Source organism: Chrysochloris asiatica, unplaced genomic scaffold, assembly GCF_000296735.1.
Source record: "Chrysochloris asiatica unplaced genomic scaffold, ChrAsi1.0 scaffold00169, whole genome shotgun sequence".
NCBI classification, from domain to species: domain Eukaryota; kingdom Metazoa; phylum Chordata; class Mammalia; order Afrosoricida; family Chrysochloridae; genus Chrysochloris; species Chrysochloris asiatica.
In genome coordinates this window covers 5,399,795-5,422,714 of record NW_006408687.1, presented here as the reverse complement: position 1 = coordinate 5,422,714, position 22,920 = coordinate 5,399,795, and the positions used below count along the sequence as shown (strand labels likewise).

General features: G+C 40.6%; 1 protein-coding gene across 2 annotated transcripts in view; it reads left to right on the top strand.

The window, feature by feature from the left end:
* Positions 1-20,433, top strand: part of SCARB2 (scavenger receptor class B, member 2) — a 148,142-nt gene extending 127,709 nt beyond the window's left edge. For both annotated transcript variants that reach the window (XM_006871580.1, XM_006871581.1), the window contains 6 exons: positions 1,667-1,836; positions 6,635-6,753; positions 9,289-9,362; positions 11,092-11,143; positions 18,538-18,696; positions 20,395-20,433. In XM_006871580.1, the coding sequence (XP_006871642.1) occupies positions 1,667-1,836; positions 6,635-6,753; positions 9,289-9,362; positions 11,092-11,143; positions 18,538-18,696; positions 20,395-20,433 (613 nt within the window). The remainder of the gene's footprint in view (positions 1-1,666; positions 1,837-6,634; positions 6,754-9,288; positions 9,363-11,091; positions 11,144-18,537; positions 18,697-20,394) is intronic.
* Positions 20,434-22,920: the final 2,487 nt, after the last annotated feature.

Sequence of the window (22,920 nt, the reverse complement as noted above, 5' to 3'; positions counted from 1 at the left end):
TGTGTACACATACTATGATTCTGTATGTACATGTACTATGATTCTGTGTGTACATATACTATGATTCTGTATGTACACATACTATGATTCTGTGTGTACATATACTATGATTCTATGTGTACACATACCTATGATTCTGTGTGTACACATACTATGATTCTGTGTGTACATGTACTATGATTCTCTGTGTACATATACTATGATTCTCTGTGTACACATACTATGATTCTATGTGTACACATACTCTGAGTCTATGTGTACACATACTCTGAGTCTATGTGTACACATACTATGAGTCTATGTGTACATATACTATGACTCTGTGTGAACACATACTATGATTCTGTGTGTACACATATTAACGATTCTGTGTGTACACATACTGTGATTCTATGTGTACGTATACTATGATTCCATGTGTACATATACTATGATTTTGCAGTTGTCTCCTAGGTAGGTTTCCTGACCTGAAGAACTTATGTATATACAATGGGGCTTCAAAAAGTTCATTGAAAAATCCTATTATCTTTTAATTCCATTTTCCATGAACTTTTTGAAGCGCCCTTGTATATTCAAGGAGACATATAGAGAAATGTTCATTGCATCATTACTTGTAGTAATGAAAAATTAAAAGTCACCTAAGTGCCTATTGAAAGAATGGATAAATAAATCACACGGCATGTTCTTGGGCAACAGAGGGCTCAAACTTACCTACAGTTGTGATGTTGGTGCTGGATTGGGCAGTGTTTTGCTGTGTTGTACAGAAGATCACCATTCGTTGGAATTAACTGGACAGCAATTAACAACAAACAACAACATATTCATACAATGGAAAGTCATGGTGTTGTTGTTAAGTACTGTGGAGTTGGTTCCGACTCGTAATGACCCTGCACAGGGTTTCCGAGGCTGCAAATCTTTACGGGAGCAGAAAACCACATCTTACTCCTGCGAAACAGCTGGTAGTTTCGAACTGCCGACCTTGAGGTTAGCAGCCCGATTCGTAACCACTACGCTACCAGAACTCCTTTGGAAAGTCATACAGGATGTTAAATAAAAGAATTTCAACTGTTTGTGCTGTGGTTGTGTTTAAGTGCCATTGAGTCAGTTCCGACTCAAACCCTGTATAGGGTTTCCAAGGAGCAACTGGTGGGTTTGAATTGCCGTCCTTCTAGTTTGCAGTCCAGTGCTTATCGAACAGCACTACACCAGGTACCTTAATATATACTAAATCTCAAAAATGTTAATTTTACTATAGAAAATGGTGGACTTTTTACATAACCTTTGAAAGTAGGAAGCAATGCTACGTATTTGTTACACCAAGAGTTGGCTGGGCTTTTTCAAGCTATCTTTTACATCTTCATTTTACACATATCCTGCAAGCTTTTTGCCAGATGGTGCTTGAGACTTGTTGCTAACTCACTGATTTGGGGTAGATTATACTGTCTGGAGTCCTGGTGTAGCGCTGTGGGCTAATGCGCCAGGCTGCCAAGCTGTTTGAACTGCAAGGTCGGCAGTTCAAGCTCACCAGCTGCTCCTCGGAAACCCTATACAGGGTCGCTATGGGTTGGAACTGACTCGATGGCACTTCACAACAACAACAACATACTGACCGGAGCCCACATTGACTTTGTTTCTTGTTTCTTGTTTGTTTCTTGTTTCCTAACAGGTCAGTGTATATAACATTCAGCGGATTTGAAAATATACAGGGACTCCCTGCTTTGAAGTATAAGTTACCTGCAGAAATATTAGCCAATACCTCAGAAAATGCTGGCTTCTGTCTACCTGAAGGAAACTGTCTGGGCTCAGGAGTCTTAAATGTCAGCATTTGCAAGAATGGTAAGAACTCAAAAGGAGGGACATGATTTATGGGTGTCTAAAATACATCCTAGTGGGGTGCCATAGGATCAGCACTGGACTGCAAAGTTGGGTTGAACGACAAGACTGGAGGTTCCAGCTCACCAGCCGCTCCCTATGCAGGTTGCTATGAGTCAGAACCAACTCAACGACACGTACAACAACAGTCTTTATGAAAGCAGATCACTAGGTCTTTCTCCTGTGGAACCACTGAGTGGTTTTGGTTCAGCAGCTTTTCAGTTAGTAGTGGAATGCTTAACCATTGCATCAGCAGTGCACCTTTTACACATTGTTGTTGTGAAGTGCTGTCAAGTTGGTTTTGACTCATAGTGACCCTAGATAGGGTTTCCGAGGAGCGTGTAACACATTTACATGTAGTAAATACATGCAAGGGAGTCCCTGAATGTGCAAATTGGATCTCTGACTGAAAGGTGACTGCAGTGAAGATGGTGTCTAGGTATTTGGGGGAAACTGTGTCTGAGAACATGAACCTCTCACATGGAGATAGAGACCAAGAGTGAATGAGAACAAGTGCTTGGCCCTGATCCTTCCTTGTTGCCTTCCAAGGTGAACCGCTCTGAAATTATCCCTGTCAGCTCGGGTTCACGACTCCAATGTATACTTATTTTTCTTGTCATTTTGTTAACACTCTGCTCCCTCAAGAAGCTGATGTTAGAATTAGTAGATTCTCCTTTGGAAGACTTACGTGTTTGTTATATTCCTTTCCTCTGTCTTCTGATACATGCATTCCCAAATTTGGACTGAAATGTCACACTCTCCAGGATTCTCCTGGAGTTCCCAAAGAAACACTTTGGATCTTAGGCTGGGTGAATGTTCCGGAGCCAGGCAGACCTGGGTTAGAGTTCTATTCTATTTGTTAGCAAACTGGCCACATTAATTATTCTCATACATAAAATGGAGGGAACTAGCTACCTTAGAAGATTGTGCAAGGATTAGAAGTGATGTATGGAAGACACTCAGGACACTGTCTGACCTTTATTAATCCCTCAACTGATTTTTGAAAATACATTTTAAAGTTCACTGTAGGTCACCCATGAAAAAGGAAATTGTAGCTTTGTGGAACTGTGTAACAGAAAAGAACAAAAACACTTGTGCAAGTGAGAGATGATGCATAGCTTGACTCATGAGTTAGAAGATATACCTATAAGCAGATTTTTTTTTTATCAGTTCTTATTTATTGCTCAGTTAATTAGGATGACTTCTTTTTTTTTTTTTTTCAAGTTGTTGTGAACTGAGTGATAGTTTACATGGGCGAACATCAGATTTACATTTATCCTATCGTATTTCATTTCATTACAGTGATTACAATCCCCTTCATGCGTCATCATTCAACAGCATTTGCTTCCATTCCCTCTGTTTTGTGTGTGTGTGTGTGTGTGTGTTTGTTTTGATGTACCACTCAGATATATATAACCATTCAAACAACCAATGGGCACACCCCACAAGCCTGCCCCCTTGGCCATCAGCACATAGCCCCTCTCCCTCCCTGAGTTCAGAGTCTCCAACTGCTCCATCTTTCCACGTCATCATCTCTGCCTCCAAATGTGGCATCACTGCTTCACTGGATAGGGTCTCGCACTCAGCTCCTCTAAGCAGATTTTATAATTACTTGTTAAATAGCTCATCTCTCCAAAAACATAGTTCCCTGGCAGCAATTATTGGACCTCTCTCTCCTCTTCAAAACATTGTTGTTCCTAGATCCAGAGGGCATGGAGGAAGGCAGAATCTCCACTGAGTAGTATCCAATCTGTCTGGGCAGGACTGATAAAAGGAGATGGGGATAGAACTCATGTGGTACAATAGTGAATAATTACTATCAGGACTGACTGTGAGGGTTGGAAATGTAAAGGTACATATTTTGTAGCAAAAGGAGGGGAGTGGTTGACTTTGCAGGCCAAGAGCGGAGGCCCCTGGGACCATCAAGGGAGAAGAGCGGAGTGTGGGACCCTATACAGAGAAAGTGATGCCAGAGATAGAGGCAGAAAAGATGATGTGGAGAGAGGCGCAGCTGGGAACTATAGACCCAAAGAGGGAGAGGGGCTGTGTGCTGATGACCAGGGGACAGGCTTGTAGTGTATTCCCTTTGGTTGGCCGATGATGCATGGAGGGGATTGTAACTAAGGCAATGTAACAATATACGATAGGATGAATGTAAAACTAATGTTCTCCCATGTAAACTATCACATAATTCACAATAAAACAGTTTTAAAAAAATTGTTGTTAAGAGCTATTGAGTCAGTTCCAGCTAATAGAACCCATTTAGGGCTTCCAAGGAGTAACTGGTGAGTTTGAACCACGTACCTTATAGTTCAAACCCATCATGTGGTCCTGTACTTATCCTACAGTGCCACACCAGGACTTCCTCTTCAATAGATGGTTGTTAATATTAAGTGCCGTCAAGTTGGTCCCGACTCATAATGACCCTGGATAGGGTTTCCAATAAATAAGCACAAAGCTGGTTAGTTTGAACCACTGACCTTGTGCTTATTCTACAGAGCCACACCAGGACTCCCTTCAATAGATAGTTGCTGTTGTACTTAAAGTCACCGTAAGTCAGTATTTTAACACTGACTTTTGGCGACTTTAAGTACAACAGAATGAATTGTTGCCTGATCCTGTATCAAACTCACAACCACCAGTATATACGAATCCATTACTGTTGCTAGTGTACCAGTCCATTTTACTGGTCCTCTCCTTCACCAAGTATGATGCCCTCCACTAATGACTGGGCCTTCTTAATGACGTATCAGAAGCAAGTCAGCTGGACAGGTTCTGTTGTGATTGACTGAGTTTTCAAGGCACCAGGAATTGATGGAATAAAAATTGGAAGACCCTAAAATAATTGATGCCTTTCAGTTATGGTGTTGGAGGAGAATACTAAAAGTTCCATGGGCTACCAAAAGAACCAATAGATCTGTTTCGGAAGAAGTGCAGCCAGAGTGCTCCTTAGAGGCCAAGATGGCTAAGCTTTGTCTCTCATACTTTGGACATATTGTCAGGAGGGAACAGTCACTGGAAAAGGATATCATGTTTGGTAAGGTGGCGGGTCAGAGAAAAAGAGGAAGACCCCCCAACGAGATGCATTGGCCAGGTGGCAGCATCTATGGACTCAAGTGTGGCAACAGTAGTGAGGTTGGCCCAGGATTGGACATTGTTTCATCTGCTGTGCATAAAGTCGCTATGAGTTGGTGCCAACTCAATGGCACCTAACAACAACAACAATTTTTATAAGTACATTGCCAGGTCTTTCTTTGTCTTGGTATATAGTTTGTCTTGGTATATAGAAACTCCATTGAAACTTGTCCATCATCAATGCCCCTGCTATTATTTGAAATGTCCGTGGCTTCGTTTTTAGCAGCGTAGCAACATGCAAGCCACCACAGTAAGACAAACTGACAGATGGGTGGTAGAGATGTCAAATAGTTTTCCTTTAATAGCCTGTTTCCCTATTTTGTTGTTAAAATGAATAGAAAAATCAAAAACAAAAACAATGTATTCATGTGGGCAGAGCTTCATCTCTTCAGAGGCTGGGTGTATAGCATGTCTAGGCAAAGTTTTGGAAAAAAACCCACAAAACTACATTAACATATTCAGGGAAACATGGTCTATCTTTGGTAAAACAATAAGAAATTAAAACAGAAAAGCATGGTCCCCCTCCACACACACACACACACTCAAAACACCCAATGACCGTTAGAGAACTATAGTTAAAACAAGTGATTTGAAGTGAGACAATCCTTATTGAATTAGAATTCTCCTTCCATCACAGCAGCTGGAAGTCCCTGGGTAAATTCTGTAACTTGTCTAAACCTTTCTTTTCTCAAATGGAAAATAAAGATAATTCCAATCTCATAGGGATTCTGTTAATTAAAGTAGTGTGTATATAGTTATTAAGAAGCTCTGGTAGCGTAGTGGTTAAGAATCGGGCTGCGAACTGCAAGGTCAGCAGTTCGAAACTACTAGCTGCTCCGCAGGAGAAAAATGAGGCTTTCTGCTCCCATAAAGATTTACAGCCTCAGGAACCCTGTACAGGGTCACTATGAGTCAGAACCAACTCCATGGTACATAACAACAACATATATAGTTATTGACACTTTATAAACCCATGGTCGTTGAATCGATTCCAACTCATAGTGGCTGTATTGGATAAAATAGATTTACCCATAGGACTTTTGAGAATGTAAATTTCTACAAGAGCAGACAGCCTCATCTTTCCTTCCACGCCTTAAAGGTTCGGTAAATGTTGAAGAATGTATTCAGGCCTACAATGTATATTGTGGCGTAAAATAATTTAGAATGAATAAGAGGTCAGAAAATAAAGAATAAATCCTGAAACAGGACTTACAGAATGGAATTTTAGTCCTGCTGTGGTGCTGTGTGTTGATGTGTTGGACTACAAGGTCAGTATGAACCACAAAATCTGCAGTTCAAGCTTACCAACCACTCCTTGGAAACCCTATACAGGGTCGCTGTGAGTCGGAATCAACTCCTCAGCACTTAACAACAACAACATCCTCATTAATTAGGATCATGATATGGCGCTATAGGCTAAGCACTGGACTGCTAGCCACAAAGTTGGTGGTTCAAACCTACCAGCTACTCCTACACAGGGTCGTTATGAGTCAGAATTGACTAGACGGCACTTAATAACAACACCCCCTTTTAAAATTATGCTTAGCTATTTTTTTTTCCCTTTGAGGATCAGGCTTGTGATCACAAACTTTATATTTATTTTCTCATTGTTTTCCTCAAACTGCAGGTGCACCCATTATTTTGTCTGCCCCACACTTTTACCAAGCAGATGAGAAGTTTCTTTCTGCCATAGCAGGCATGCATCCAAACAAGGACCATCATGAGACATTTGTGGACATTAATCCTGTGAGTATGTGCTGCTTCCTGATGACACAGTATACATGTTGTTCTATCTCTGCAGTGTACAACAGGTTCATTCTTACCACTCCTAAGAACCATATTGTCTTTCTTCATGAGGAAAACTCAGCTCAGTGCAATGGCATGCATAGTCTTATAGCCTTGTATTTAGAAGGCTGAGCTCTGGTAGTGTAGTGGTTACGAATCAGGCTGCTAACCTCAACGTTGGCAGTTCAAAACTACCAGCTATTCCACGGGAGAAAGATGAGGCTTTCTGTTCCCGTAAAGATTTGCAGCCTTGGAAACCCTGTGCAGGGTCACTATGAGACGGAACTGACTCCTCAGTACTTAACAACAATATACAGAAATCAATGCTGACTAGAAAATTGATTTTCAGGTCCACTTTAATTTGTAAATTGGGAAATACTTTCTATTTGAGACTAAGGAAGTAGTAGAAGGTACAGATACTCAGGGACTCACTTGCCCTGGGTTCTAAGAGCAAGTGCCAGTAGCTGAGCAGATGTTCTTCTACCTTAGTTTGACATCTGCCTAGTCAGCCCAGCAGCTGTTCTCACAGCTGGACTTGAGCCTCAGGTAGAGGCCGAATTCACTTGGTTCCCCTGTTTAATTCACAACATCCCTTGCCCGGGAAGCCAGGCGATCCTAGGTGGGTTCCTCTCTATCTCTCCCTGTTTTTCACACTCATATCTAGCAAATGCTTGCTGAGAGCTTGTTGTGGCTTCTAGGGAGCCCTGTTGTTGTTGTTGTTAAGTACCATTGAGTCGATTCCAACCCATAGCAACCCTGTATAGGGTTTCCAAGAAGCAGCTGGTGAGCTTGAACCACTAACCTTGCAGTTCAAAGTGACTTTGCAGTCCAGCACATTAACCCACAACACCACACCAGGACTCCCTGTAGCACAGTATTGATTTTTGGATGGGAGTAAGCCTGATGCAGCATAAATTCCGTTATTGTAAGACTTTAGGGAGGGTTCTCTCTAGACCTCTGGTTTTCTCTTTCACCTGAACTCACTGAGCATATGCTGTTTGCCAGACTTATTACCATTCACTCTGTGTTTATTATCTTGTTAGTACAGCATGAACAAAAGCAGAACGGTGGAAATGCATGAAAAGAGCATGCCTTTAGGCTGCTTTACATGGGCTTGAGGGCAGACTCTAAACTTTAAGAGCTAAAAGAATGGTACTAAATTTTGGACTCCTGGAGTGGTGCTCTAGAATAAGCACTAGACTACACACTACAAGGTCAGTGGTTCAAACCTACCAGCTGCTCCTTGGAAATTCTATACAAGATCACTATGAGTCAGAACTGTTGTTAACAACAACAACAACAATATACAGAAATATCAGGGAACCTACTTTTACAAAAAAGCAACTGTGAAAGTTGGAAACAACTGAGACTAGACTCATGTAATCTGGCCATTTTTCTCCTACCAGCTTTAGACCTGCGCATATAATCATTTCTCCCATTGGGGTACAGATCAGCAAGACTAGATGTCACTCTGCTTCACTCACTGCTAGAAATACTCTGGTTGAAATTGAAATGTATATATGTTAGCTCCAGTCACTTTTGGCAAACCAAATTCTATAGATACTTCTGAGAGTGTATTATTTGAGATTATTAATTTTAAAAGCCTAAAATATCAATATATATTTAATTGTATAATAATAGAGGAGAAAAGGTAAACCCATTCTAAAAAGATTAGAAGGTCATTTCTTCATATGAGAGTCTGCACTGTAGGAACCTAACTGAAGGCCAGATCACTTCATTCTTGGGATTGTCAGCCCCAGGGAACAAGAAAACGCAAAGCATATTCTTCTAGGACACTTCACTTTAACTACACTCAGTGCATTTACATCTGGAAAACCAGTGGTCTTTTGTGAATAAGATTAGATGTGGTTTTCTGTTTCCTCCTAGCCACCACTTAGTCAATTTTACTTGGCTAGTTTTCATGAGCCAAACTGTTGGCAGAGCTTGCCATCAAGGGATAAATGTAGTCCCATAACCTTGGTGCAAGGATGGAGAGGTAGGGGCATTGGGAAGACAGCTGCTCTAGTTCCGTTAGGTGGGTGCTGAGCATTCTTGACTCTCTTCTTGGGCAGTCGGCGCCACCATCCTGAAAGCTCACTGTGTATCCATATGGATGTTCAGACCCACAAGGTATCTATTGGCTCTCCCCCCTGCTGGAATCCTCTAGGGTGCTGCTATTCAGAGTGTGAATTGCTGACCGCAGCAGCCTGGGATCTTCTTAGAGACACTGAACCTCAGGACCTACTCTGGAGCTGTGGAATCAGAATCTGCATTTTAACAAGATCCCCAAGGATCCTCGTGCATGCTCAGGAAAGTTTCAGAAGGTTTACCTGGCACTCAGAACAGTCAACAGTTCTCCCTTGTCCACATTTGCATATCAAACTTGGTAATGGCCAACCTGTTTAGCAGAACTACCTAGTAATGATGCTCTATGTAAACATTTTGTTTGTGGTTTTAATAAGTCTGTTGTTTTCTTTCCACTTCTCTGATTTGCAGTTGACTGGAATTATCCTAAGAGCAGCCAAGAGGTTCCAAATCAACGTTTACGTCAGGAAATTAGATGAATTTGTGTAAGTTCTGCTTATTTTTAACAGATGCAGAGAGTAGTTGTGAGTACAATCCACCTCTTCTACCTCTACTCTCCCCTGCCATTTAGGGCATGATCTTTATTTTCATAGGGTCTTGAACTTTACTTATTATGTTAATGGTACCTGCTTTCCACGGATCAGGTACTACTTTTAGCATTTGACATACGCTAGGAAACCAAATCTCATATCTTACTTCTCTGAAAACAGTTGAATTCAATTTAATCCAACCAAGTTCTGTTCCCCTGTTCCACTTCTGTTCTGACACCAGCTGCGTAGGCAGCCCTTCTGCCTCTGAGCCTAGCCACCTAGAGCTAGGTCAGATCTTACAAGTTAAAGGCCACAGTCTTCCACATTGCCCAATCTGCCAAAGCCTTCAGATGCTAGCCACAAGCTTGAGGGTGGCCAGGCCCCCTCTCTTCTGGCCAGGCTCCCACTACTCCCTTGAGTTTAACAGTTCACTAGAATGACTCAGAATTCACAGAAAGCGTGGTACTAACAATTACAGTCTTATCATAGCAAAAAGGATACAAATGAAAGAGAAGTGGAGGGTCTGTGAGGGCTCCTAACACAGACCTTCCAAGTTCCAAAAAGGAATGCATTCCTCTTTCATGTGCACCATATCTTTCAGTAGCCAGGAAGCCCAGGGAGCTTCCATGTCCAGAGCCTTTATTGGGGGTCCCATTACATAGTCATGCTTGATTGAATCATGACCTCCTTCCTTCTCTGCAGACAGCTTATATCGTGTTGTGTGGGTCTTCCTGTCATGGCCTGCCACACCTCAATCACCCCATTCACATAACCTATTAAGTATGGTGTGCAGTTCTTCAAGACCCTTTAAACACTGGAGAATTTCCGAAGTTTTGAAGGCTAGCTTTCAGGAACCAAGGTCACTGGGTGGCATGAAAGGCTTGCGCTCAACCACTAACCTAAAGGTTGGCAATATTAACCTCCCAGCAGTGCCAGGGAGCTCTAGTAACGTAATGGTTATGAACTGGGCCACTAATCTCAAGGTTAGCAGTTCGCAACTACCAGCGGCTCCTCAGGAGAAAAATGAGGCTTTCTGCTCCCGTAAGATTTACAGTCTCGGAAACCCTGTATAGGGTCGCTATGGGTAGGAATTGACTCGACAGCACTTAACTACAACAACAGTGCCAGGGAGGGAAGGCTTAGTGATCTGCTTCTGTAAAGATGATAGCCAAAAAGCCTTATGGAGCAGCTCTCTCCACTCTGTAACCTGGGAGGTTGCCATGCGTTAGAGTCCACTTGACAGCAATGGGTTTTAGTTTTCTCTCAGGGGCCAAGGAAAAGACTAGATTCTTTGGGTAATCTTAATTGTAAACCCCGGAAGGAGATGGCCACATCTTTCAACTGTGGAGGACAGCTGTGGCATTTTCTGCTGTGGGTAGCCTCTGGGTGGTGACTGTTAGGAAAATAGTAATCATTTTGATGAATCTACTTTCAGCATCTTATGTTTTGATCATTACACTTTATCTAAATGTGCAGCACTTGAATTACTACACTGACAGAATATTGGAATCTAACTTCTGATTTATATATGTTTGCAAAAAAATAACTAAGAAGCCAGTAATAACATTTGGATTATTTAATGAAATGAGTATACTGGATGTTCATATGAACCTGTCTGTCCAGAGTGTGCCACTAGTGTGGTGTGATGATGTCTGTAACACAATTTCATCCTTTATCTTTATAGTGAAACTGGAAACATTCAAACGCTCGTTTTCCCAGTGATGTATCTAAATGAGGTAAGTCCTGGGGGTACCAGTTTGGAAAACTTCCATTATGATGTCTATTATTATAGCTCTGTGTGATTTAAGATTTGAGGAAAGGGAAAAGATGTATTTTTAAAACCTGTTTGCCCAGTTTGCTGAGCTCCAAGAGAAGGCAGATTAGCATTCTGGTAAGAAGCTGGAAGGTGGCCCCAAATTCTTCAAGTCTGCTGGTACTGCCATTGTTGACATAGTTCCCAGCAAGCCCATGTGTTCTGAGAGCTTCTCAGACTCGTTTCCTCTAGGTTCTTTCACTGTTTGCCATAGGAGACAGACTGTTTCTGTGGGTGCCATCAAGGCAGTAGACAAAATGGCGGCTGGAGATGGCGAGAACACAAGTCTGCTCAGAAAGCTCAGAGGCTAACTGAACATGATCCTTAACACCTGCAACCCGTCTTCATCAGTGATCTCAGAACTGTTTGTCTGATTTGACCATTTAAGTTTTAAAAGACTGGTTAATAAAAACAAAGTATTGTAAAACCCTCAGAAGGAAAGGAATGTTTTTGTGGACCACTTGTTTCTTTTGTGTGTGGCAATTTTAAGTTTTTGGTTTTAAAAGTCAGTACTTTTTAAACGGAAACGACCAAACTTTGTCACAGAATTTTGAGACCCGGTAAAACAAAGTTTACTAAGAACCCTCTCTCCTCTTTTGGTCAACACTGAACCTTCTGGTATTTGATGTATCCATTTCAGGGTCACCCAAAACAGTTGAGGTTTTCCACCTGTGTCTGTCTTCTAAACAGGAGGAGGCGTTAAGGGTTTGGTAAAAAGCAATGGGAGTAGGGTTCATTGTAACACTTAATGGTTAGGGCAAAACACAGAAAAAGTAACTTGTAGGACCCTGGTTTGGTGATTTAGGAGCAGCACTGGACTGCTAACCACAAGGTTGGTTGTTCAAACCTATCAGTAGCTCCTTGAAAACCCTATCCAGGGTCGCTGTGAGTCACAACTGACTCGACAACACACAACCACCATTGTTTATATATAAGCTGCCTTGTAAAGAAGGCTAAGTTTTATAATAAAGGCCATGTTGCATATAAAATTTAGTTTTGTGTAGTAATAATACCCAGTGAGTTTGTTAGAATTCTATCAAAATATGTGTGTTCTCACGTTTACAGATGATGCTGTAAAGAATCTAAACTGGAAAAAATCTAAACGAGATTTAGGAAAGTATTGAGTATACTGCTTCTCAGACATTATATCCAGGATCTAGGAAAAATAAAGATAACATACTATAAACATTTTTTTAAAAATAGTCTGTTTGTCCTCAGGAAAAAAAATCATTAAATATTTACATGAATCTATGTCTGAGATTTCATTTGGAGAAATGACGGAAAATTCCCTTCTCAAGATTGTTATTTAAGTGAAACTCCCTTTTGGGAAGCTGATTATGAAAGAAGCAAAATGCAAAGCTAAAATTTAAAACAATTTAATGCTTTCCTCCCATAAAATTAACATGTGCTCTTTATAGAGCTTATTGTTGTTCTGATTCATAGTGACCCTGTATAGGGTTTCTGAGAAATGGCTGGTGAGCTTGAGCCACCACCTTGAGGATCTAACTGACTTTGCAGTCCAGCGCATTAACCCACAGCACCATACTAAATTACTAGTATGTCTAGCCTAATTTACCAATTGTCTCCCAGTAGTTTTCTGGTTGTGATATTACATGGTGTTGTTGCTATGTGCCATTGAGTCAGATCCGACTCATAGCGACCATGTATAGGGTTTCCTAAGAGCAGCTGGTGAGTTTGAATCACCAGCCTTACAGTTCAAACGAAACTTGTAGTCCAGTGCTTATCCTACAGTACCATACCAGAACACTGTAGGATAAGCACATAGCTAATATAATATTGTAGATGCAGTTTTATATCCTTTTGTGGCCTATTTCCCATGATACTGGTGTTGTTGTTATTGTTGTTAGGTGCCATCAAGTCAGTTCTGATTCATAGTGACCCTATGCTCAACAGAATGAAACACTGCCCAGTCCTGCACCAGCTTCACAACTGTCATGTTTGAGCTCACTATTACTGCAACTGTGTCAGTCAATTTGTTGAGGGTCTTCCACTTTTTCCCTGAGCCTCCACTTTACCAAGCATGATGTCCTTATCCAGGAATTGGTCCCTCCTAACAACATGTCCAAAGTACAAGAAATGAAGTCTTGTCATCGTCACTTCTAAGGAGCAATCCAACTAGTTCTTCCAAAACATATTTGTTTGTTCTAGCAGTCCATGATAACTTTCAATATTCTTCTCCAACACCATAATTCAAATGCATTGGTTCTTTCTTATTCATTGTCTTTCTTATTCATTGTCCAATTTTCACATGCATATGAGAATACCATAGCTTGGGTCAGGTGCACTTTAGTCCTCAAACTGACATCTTTGCTCTTTAGCACTTTAAAGTGGTCTTTTGCAGGTGATTTGCCTAATTTGACTTCTTGACTGCTACTTCCATGAGTGTTGTGGTGCCAAGCAAGATGAAATCTTTGACCACTTCAGTCTTTTCTCCATGTATCATGTTATTTACTGGTGCAATTGTGAAGATTTTCATTTATTAATGATGACAGGTTCTTCTTCATGTAATCCAGCTTTTCGGATTATTTGCTCAACATACAGATTGAATAAGTATAATAAAAATATACAACTCTGACACATATCTTTCCAGGTTTTAAATCACTCAGTGTCCCTTCATTCTGTTCTAATCACTACCTCGTGTTCTATGTACAGGTTCCTCATAAGCACAAGTAAGTATGGCATACCTACTATTCACAGTGTTATACATAGTGTGTTATGATCCACACAATCATAGTCAATAAAACTCAAGGTATTTTCTGCTTTTAGCCAAGGTCCATCTGATGTTAGCAGTGATATCGCTCATTCTACATTCTCTTCTGAATCCAGGTTGAGTTTCTGGCAGCTCCCTGTGAACCATTTTTTAATTATCTTCAGCAAAATTGTACTTGAATGTGATATTAATGATATTGTTCAATGCTTTCTGCATTCCACTGAGTCACTTTTCTTTGGAATGGACCCAAATATGGATCTCTTACAATCAGTTGGCCAGGTAGCTGTCTTCCAAATTTCTTGGCATAGATGAGTGAGTGTCTCCAGCACTGCATCAGTTTGTTGAAAGATTTCAATTTGTATTCAGTCAATTTTAGAGTCTTGTTTTTCTCCAGTGCCTTCAGTGCAGCATGGACTTCTTCCTTCCGCATCATAGGTTCTTTTTTTTTAATGTTTTATTGTGAATTATGTGATAGTTTACAAGGGAGAACATCAGTCTTACATTCATTCTATCATATATCGTCTCATTGCCATGGTTGCAATCCTTCCCCCGTACCCCCCAGGTCTTCAGCACACAGTCGCTCTCCCTCTCTGGATCTAAAGTCTCCAGCTGCTCCATCGCTCCACGTCATCATCTCTGGCTCCATTTCAGGCATCACTGCTTCTCTGGGTAGGGTCCCGCTCTCTGCTCTTCTCCCTTGATGGTCCTAGGGACCTCCACTCCTAGACTGAAAAGTTAATCACTCCCCTCCTTGCTATAAAACATCCACCTTTACATTTCCGACCCTCACAAACAGTCCTGATAACAATTATTCACTATTGTGTCACAAGAGACCTGTCTGCATTTCACTGCATCAGCTCCGCCTAGTCAGATTTAATACTACTCACTGGAGATTCTACCTTCCTCCAGGCCCTCTGGATCTAGGTTCCCTCTTGAAAGCTTGTAAGCCAGTCACTTCTTGCCTTTGTAGCCCCCCACCCCCCATTTTGGGTAGCCAATGTCCACGTTGCCCATCCCTGTCTACTCTGTGTGTGGAGGGGGTGGGGATGATTCTTGCTGTAAGGACTTGTTCCCTCTTTTGAGCTACTGCTTCCATAGGTGTAGGTCAAGTTCATCAACTGCATCATAGGTTCTTGATCATGTGGTACCTCTTGAAATGACTGAGCATCTACCTATTCTTTTTGGTACAGTGACTGTGTATTCCTTCAATCATCTTTTGATGCTTCCAGTGTCATTTTAAATTTTGTCCATAAAATCCTTCAATATTGAAAGTCGACACTTGAATTTTTTTCTTCAGTTCCTTCAACTTAAGAAAGGCTGAGTGTGTTCTTCCCTTTTGGTTTTTTAACTCCAGGTCTTTGCACATTTCATTATAATATTTGACTTTGTCTTCTCGAGTTACCATTGAAATTTTCTGTTTAGCTCATTACTTAATTTCTTTTACTTTTTACTTTTACTCTTTTTACTTCATTTACTAAAGTCTCTTTAGCTTCTTGAAGCTCAAGAGCAAGTGTCAGAGTCTCTTCTGACATCCACTTTGGTCTTTTTCTTTCCCGTCTTTTTAATAACTTGTTACTTTTTTATGTATGGTGCTCTTGAATACAGTCCTGTGGCACCACAAGGTCATTTGAACCACAGGGTCAACAGTTCAAACTCACCAGCCACTCATCAGAAACCCTATACAGGGCTACACTCGACAGCACTTGGCAACAACAACAAGGTGTTCTTAATGTCATACCACAACTCCTCTGTTCTTCAGTTATTAGTGCCTAATGCATCAAATCTGTTTTTGAGATTCTCTCTAAATTCAAGTGGGATATATTTAAGGTCATATTTTCGCTCTAATTGACTTCTTTTAATTTTCTTCAGCTTCAGCCTGAACTTGCATATGACCAATTATTCCACAGTTGGCCCTGGCCTTGTTTTGGCTGATATTAGTGTGATTCTATATTGATAGGTATCATTATAAATAACAATCACATTTGTGTGTGTGTGTTATTGACAGTTTTATGAATAACAATTCCTTGGTGGCCCTGTAGGATAAGCTCTGGACTGCTGCTGACCACAAGGTTGGTAGTTCAAACTCACCAGTTGCTCCATGCAATAAAGTTTTCTGCTCCTGTAAAGATGTTACAGCCTCAGAAACCCGCTGACTCGGAGTTGCCTTGATGGCAGCGGGTTATAGTTATAAACTTTTTTTTTACTGTTTTATTGTGAATTATGTGGTAGTTTACATGGGAGATCATTAGCTTTACATTCATCCTATCGTATATCATTTCATTGCCATGGTTACAATCCCTTCATGCATCATCAACCAACCAAAGGGTTGGTTAAGCACAGCCTTCCATTGGACCTCATTGGACCTGCACCCCGGTCGTCAAGCACACAGCTATAGTCATAAACTTTTGAAGGTTTTGTGATAAAATCTCAAAGACAAACCTTTAATTGTTTTATAGGAAAAATTCAGCCAATATTTGTCAATTCGTAGGACCTGTTTATAATTGTGCCTGGGTCATCATTGTTATTGTCTGTGGAGATAGGCATGAAATTAGGACTTTCGGGGAAGGCAAAAGGGCCCCTTTCTGCCAGTGTATTTTCATAATTATGGCATATTTGAAGTCCCCTCTATCTCTAAGTTTTTATTGTGAATTGAGTGCAAGTTTACAGGGCAGATCATCAGTTTTACATTCAACAAATCATACACCTTGTTTTATTACAATGATTATAATCCCCTCCATGTACCACCAGTTAACAGTATTTTTCACTATTCACTTTAGCTTTTTTTTTTTTTTAAACACTCAGGCATATGTAATAATTTACACCACCAAAGGGCACATTCTGCAAGTCTGCCTCCTGGCCACAAGCTCTCAATCCCTCTCTTCCCATGAATCTAGAGTCCTCAGCTGCTCCCTCTCTCCATGTCCCATGTCTGCCTCCACTCTGCTGTCACTGCTTCTCTGGATAAGGTCCCTCATTCCGCTTGTGGTCTTGATGGCCCTAGGGTCCTTTGTTTCTGTTTCTGGACTGTAAGATGAACTGTTCCCCCGTTTTTGTTATAAAACTTTTACCTTTAAAATTGTGACCATCGCAATTAGTCATGATAACAATTATTCACTATTGAGTTATACGAATCTTATCCCCATCTCTTTTCACCAGACCCATCTAGACAAGATGAAATCTATTCAGTGGGAGACTCTATCTTCCCTCACACACCCTTAAACTAAACTCCCTCGTGAAACCTTGTGAACCCATCACTTCATGCCTTTATTGCCCCCTCATTTTAGGTAGCCAGTGTCTAAGTTGCCCATCCTTATCTACCCTGTGTACAGAGGGGATGGCATTGATACTTGAGGTGATGGCCCCTTCCCTCTCTGTTGGTATTTTTCCTTTGCTTTTTAAATAAACTCTAGATTGAATCCAGAAAATGGAGTGAAAACTTGTGCTTTCACTGTATTTTAGAAAGAAATTGACTTTTCTCTTCTCTAGAAACATAAAATAACCTGGAAGTAGCGTGGATAGTGTCACGTCCTTTTTTACAAGGGGGAAACTCTGGAGAGGGACATTGGCAGTTAGGAGACGTACTGATTTGAGTAGATTCTGACTTATGGGACCTTTTGGAAGCAGACCACCAGGGCTGTCATCCAGACATCTCTGAGTACATGTGAACTGCCAATATTTTGCCTAACAGCCCAGAGCTTAACCATCTGCACCACCCAAGGACTCCTCAAATAGGCTTAATGTAAGCTAAATGTCTTCTCATGTGTTGCTCAAAGTTTTGATGAGATTAAGCTCTACAGATACCTCACCCATGAAATTTAAAGTGTTAAATACCTCTCCTCTGAGTACAAGAAGTGATATTTTAGTGGACTGCCCTAGTTACCAATACCTTTTAGAATTCTGGTTAGTCTCACAACTTACCTGAACACTTTCTTTCAAGATCTCTAGTCCTGCTTACTAAAGATCTAACCAATAGGGTAATTGTACTTTCTATTTCCCATCATAGAGTATTTCATTTCTCCATACATGTACACAACCAACAATAATTGAGTACCTACTGTGTCCTTGGTGTCATATTCATTGTTGGGGCTTCTAAAATAAAAGTCAACCTTGCCTTTAGAGACCTCACAATTGGGGGAACCAACAGATAAACAAACTGTTACAATAGAGAGTATGAGGACAATGATAGAAGAGTTTAGAGAGCACAATGGAAGCACGGAGAAGGGGTCTTTAACCAGAACTGAGGTAGCCAGAGAAAACTTCTGAAAGGAATTTACACCATACTGGATTTTGAAAGAGTTTGAATTGTCTGACAGAAAACATAGCGTATTTTTTCAATATTTCTGAATAATTTTCCTTCATTTTCCCAACCTATTTTGAGATACTTATTTTTAATGTGTTCAGGAGAAAAGAGCAGATGTTAATGAATAAATGTTCCATCTGAATTGTCTAATTCCTAAGTGGATTTTTAATATATATGTGTTGCTTGCTGGAGGGCATACCTAAATTTTGTTTCATGAATTGGAAGACAGAAAAAATATTGTACCTGGATATTTAATAATCAAGGGCTTATTATTTTCTCTCTCTAGAGTGTTCTAATTGACAAAGAGACTGCAGATCGCCTGAAGGCTGCGCTTAACACTACCGTGATCGTCACCAACATACCCTACATCATCATGGCACTCGGTGTATTCTTTGGTTTGATCTTCATTGGACTTGTGTGCAGAGGACAGGGATCCATGGATGAGGTGAGTAGTGAAGGAATTCCTCCTTTACTGAGTAGCTTTACTGGAAGACTTTCTCATTAAAGAGCTGTCCCTGGTTCTTTAGGAAGGATTCTGAGCTTTTATTTGGGCACAGTGATTTCCTGATTGTACTGTTCCTGTGCCCAGTGGGAAGCAATGACAGTAAGGAAAATGGAGTAAAAATCAAAGGTGTGGTGATAAAATGGTCCCATCTAGTATTTGGGGCTCTCTTGGTAGAAATGCAATCTCTGGATGTATTATCTGAGTATAATCTTTATATCTGTGAAAACAATAACCAAAGAAGAGGGAGAATATGAAGGGGCTTTAAAAGCTTTGTGGAAAAACTTCAGTGTCTTTTAATTTCACTTTTTCCATGAACTTTTTGAAACCATCTCATATGCCAGTTACACACCTGGGCATTGATGTTAGACTGCAGGGGTTCAAGTCCCAGGTCTGCCACTTAGTTGTGTGATCCTAGAAACTGCCTCAGTTCATCTGTAGAAGAGGGGATAATAGAGCCTCAGTTACAAGATTTTTGTGAAGATTAGATGATGTACTACACATAAAACACTTGGCCCAGTATTAACATATAGTAAGAACTCAAAAACATTATTATTAACTATGATAAAATAGCTCCAAAATTATATACCAAGGAACATGCAAACTGCCTGGGAAACAATCCTTGATGTACCAGAAGATACCTACTATTAGGTCATTATTGCATAATAAAGGATTGGAGCATGAGAGTCATTATTATCCAGGAGGAATGGGAATAGCCCCAAACAGATGGGAGTAGTAGTTAAGTTGGCCTTCCTATGTGACCAGCAGTTCAATGAGTTTTGTTTGTTTGTTTTTTCTCTAGAAGCCTTTCTTAAATTCTAAGCAGTGTCCCTTTATGCCAACAAAGACTTCTTTATCCATAGACACCTCAACTAAGTATGAGGTGAACGGGAAGTAGAAAATGAAATAGATTGAAACCATCTGTATAGTGTTAGATCAGATTTTCCTGCCTTCCACCACTGTCATGGTGGGGCACTGTGGGTTAATGCGCTGCATTGTAGTTTGCTTGAACCACAAGGTTGGTGGTTCAAGCTCACCAGCTGCTACTCAGAAATCCTATAGAGAGTTGCTATGGGTCAGAACTGACTCAACAGCACTTAACAGTAACAAATCACTTTATAACTGGAATTAGCCGGGGGACAAACTATTTTACCTTTTTGGATCTTACTTTGCCATATCTTTGGATCTTACTTCCAGTTTGGCTTTGTACAGTCACTGAGATTTTTTTAAGCACAAACAAAATCCTGTGTAAGTGTTTTACTGCTACTATGATTAACTCTATTCATGTATTCAACAAACAAGCAATTACTGGGCAGCTCTATCTTCCAGACACTTTTCTCTAGTAGGTTTCAAGCCAGTAGGAGGCAAATTTAACAGTATGTGATAAATGTTATTATAGCTCAGGTAAACACAGAGGGTGAGCTCCAATGTTGGGGTCTGAAATGGTTAAGGACAGTCTTCTTGAGATTAGGTCTGCATCATAAAAAACAAGAAGTGACTGGCCAAGCAAGAGAAGAGAGAGACAACCCGGCTTCCTATCATCCTCTCCTCTTTCCATCTCCTCCTTCCTAAGTTTTCACAACCAGGGAGAAGTTGCTGGCATGAACGCTAACATCCTCATCTATCTTGTGTGTGTTTCAGGGAACGCCAGATGAGAGAGCACCCCTCATTCGGACCTAACCATTGTCTGAGCTTGGAGAAGGAACTGTATACATTGTCCTGACCTGGCCTGCGGCATGGGGAAAACCTCAGCATTCTCACAGGCTCATTGCCTTTTGTAGAGAAGAGGGAGAGAACCTGGTGCTGGCAAGTGATGAGAACATCCCAGCCAGCAGGTCAAAGATAAAGAACAGGCTGGCGTGGTTGGCCGCTATGCTTTATAAAATCATGTGGTCCTTGACAAATTGTTTTGTTTTTTTTTCATACATCTAGCAAGTATTTAAAAAACTCTTGTTATAGTAGTTTTGTTGTGGTTGGGTGCTGGTAGCTCCAGAGTTCTGTGACCACTGTTGTGGTCTATAATGCCTTGCATCAACTGTTAATGTACTTGGTCTAACCTTATCATGTATGCTTCATTTACCAAACTGTATGCTCAAAATCCATACCATTTTATATTGTATTCCTCCTGTCACTTCACCCCAACAGTATAGACTTCGGAATCCAGGGTAAAAGGATAGCCTCATCCAATAAATCATACTGATGCACCTGATTTTCTCTTTTAAAACGTGGCATGTTGCATTTTGTGCTCACTTTCAGTTCATGAATTCTGCAGGAAATTAACTCAATCTCTGACTACTTGCATACTAGATAGGAATTAATTGGGTAAAGGGCTATGGGCTGGGTGATTTGTGGGGTAAGGTGATAGAGGGACCCATGAGTTGATAGTCATAAGTACCTCAGGATTTTTTACATTAGACCAAAACCATATTTCCATATTTGTTTAATTATAGCTACTTGGCTTAAAATCACATTTGATATTTTCCTTCAGAAAATCTAGGGCAAACCTATAAACTGCAGTCAGAATTATTAATGGATGAAGAATGTACCTATTTAGCTTTAGGTTGAAAATAACACACTACGAAGTCCTGGTGGTGCAGTGGATTGCTAAGTGAAAATCGGTGGTTCAAACCCACTCACTGCTCTGTGGGAGAAAGATGAGGCTGGCTGCTCCCATAAGCACTTGCAATCTTGTAAGCCCTCAGAAGCACTTCTCCTCAGGCCTATAGGTTCAGCAGGAGTCGGAATCAACTCGATGGCTCTGGTGCTCCCCACACGTCTTTTCCTGCAGCCATTATTGCTGAAAGGTCCCAAAGGCTTTCCGATTGTCAGTATTGTCATGCTCACAGAATACAAGCAACCAGTGTTATGATAATCAACTTAGAGGAAACAAGGCTTCACTTCTTTCAGAGAAAATTGGGAGATTGGTACCGAAGAGGAAAGAGGCTTTGCCACTTTTAGCTCCAGGATTCACATTAGACTTTATTTCCTCATGTTCTAAAATAATCACTAATAGTCAATGCACCAGGTTCTACACAGCTATTGGAAGTTTTTATTTAAGGAAAGCTAATTTAAAAAAAAAAAAATAGACTGATGAATGAGTTCTGCAAAAGATGACTCACACTCGGAGTTCTAAACATTACTGGAGGAAATGGCCTGTTAGTCTTTTGGAGTAAAGAGAACACTGATCCAAATGTTCTTGTACACACCAGCCACCAAAGTCGGTGATGAAGAAATTGATGAATTCTACCAACTTCTTTAGTCTGAAAGTTTTTACAAGAGATTCATTTCATGTAATATCTTTACATGCTTATTTGTACAATTATTGTAAATGAAATGTTTCACTAATTAAAAAAAACCTCTTGTTTATATGAAATTGCTCTGGAACTTGTATGTTATGTCATCAGATGTTATCTGTGGAGGTTCATTTGAGAGATGCTCTTTGTGTTCTTGACAGATGTAACCTTGTCACATCTCTTGATTTTAGTTCAGCTGTGGGGTAAAATCAGACAGACAAATAAATCCCATTTAAAGCATGTTCCCCACTCTGCCTTTCTGCTTCAGGACTTTCTCCAGAGTACTGGGGAGTTAATACCGCCTGGGTAACCCTCACCGAAAAGGAATCAGCTGATAAATGTTCCAGTCCCTCAGAGGGACAGCTTTTGTGTTTATTCTACAGGGCTCCTTAGCCAAGATTGAGTTCTGTAAGGTTGGGAGCCCACCATGGTAATCTGCCTTTTTCTAGCTTTTCTTCATTCCCTATCTCATTTTCCTTGCTGCTGGTTCCTCCTAAATAATCTACTTGCCTTACCATTCTTACCACTGGTTGGTTCTACTTCCAAGTAAAAGTGTTCTGCTTCCAAACAAAAATATAGATGAATCTCCCCTAGAAGGGCTCAGTAGGATCAGTGAACTATTGGAGACGCACTTGGGCTTTTAGTTTGTACTTTGGACTAAAATTTGGAACACTGCAGCTCATTTATAAAATCCAGTAAATCCAAATCAGTCATAAAATACCTAGCTCAATGTTACAAATGTCCTTATGTGTAACAACCTTAGTATTTGTGCTCCCTGTTGTTGTTAGCTGCCATCGAGTCAGCACTGACTCACAGCAGAACGAAACAATGTCCTATCCTGGGCCAACCTCACCACTGTTGCCACACTTGAGTC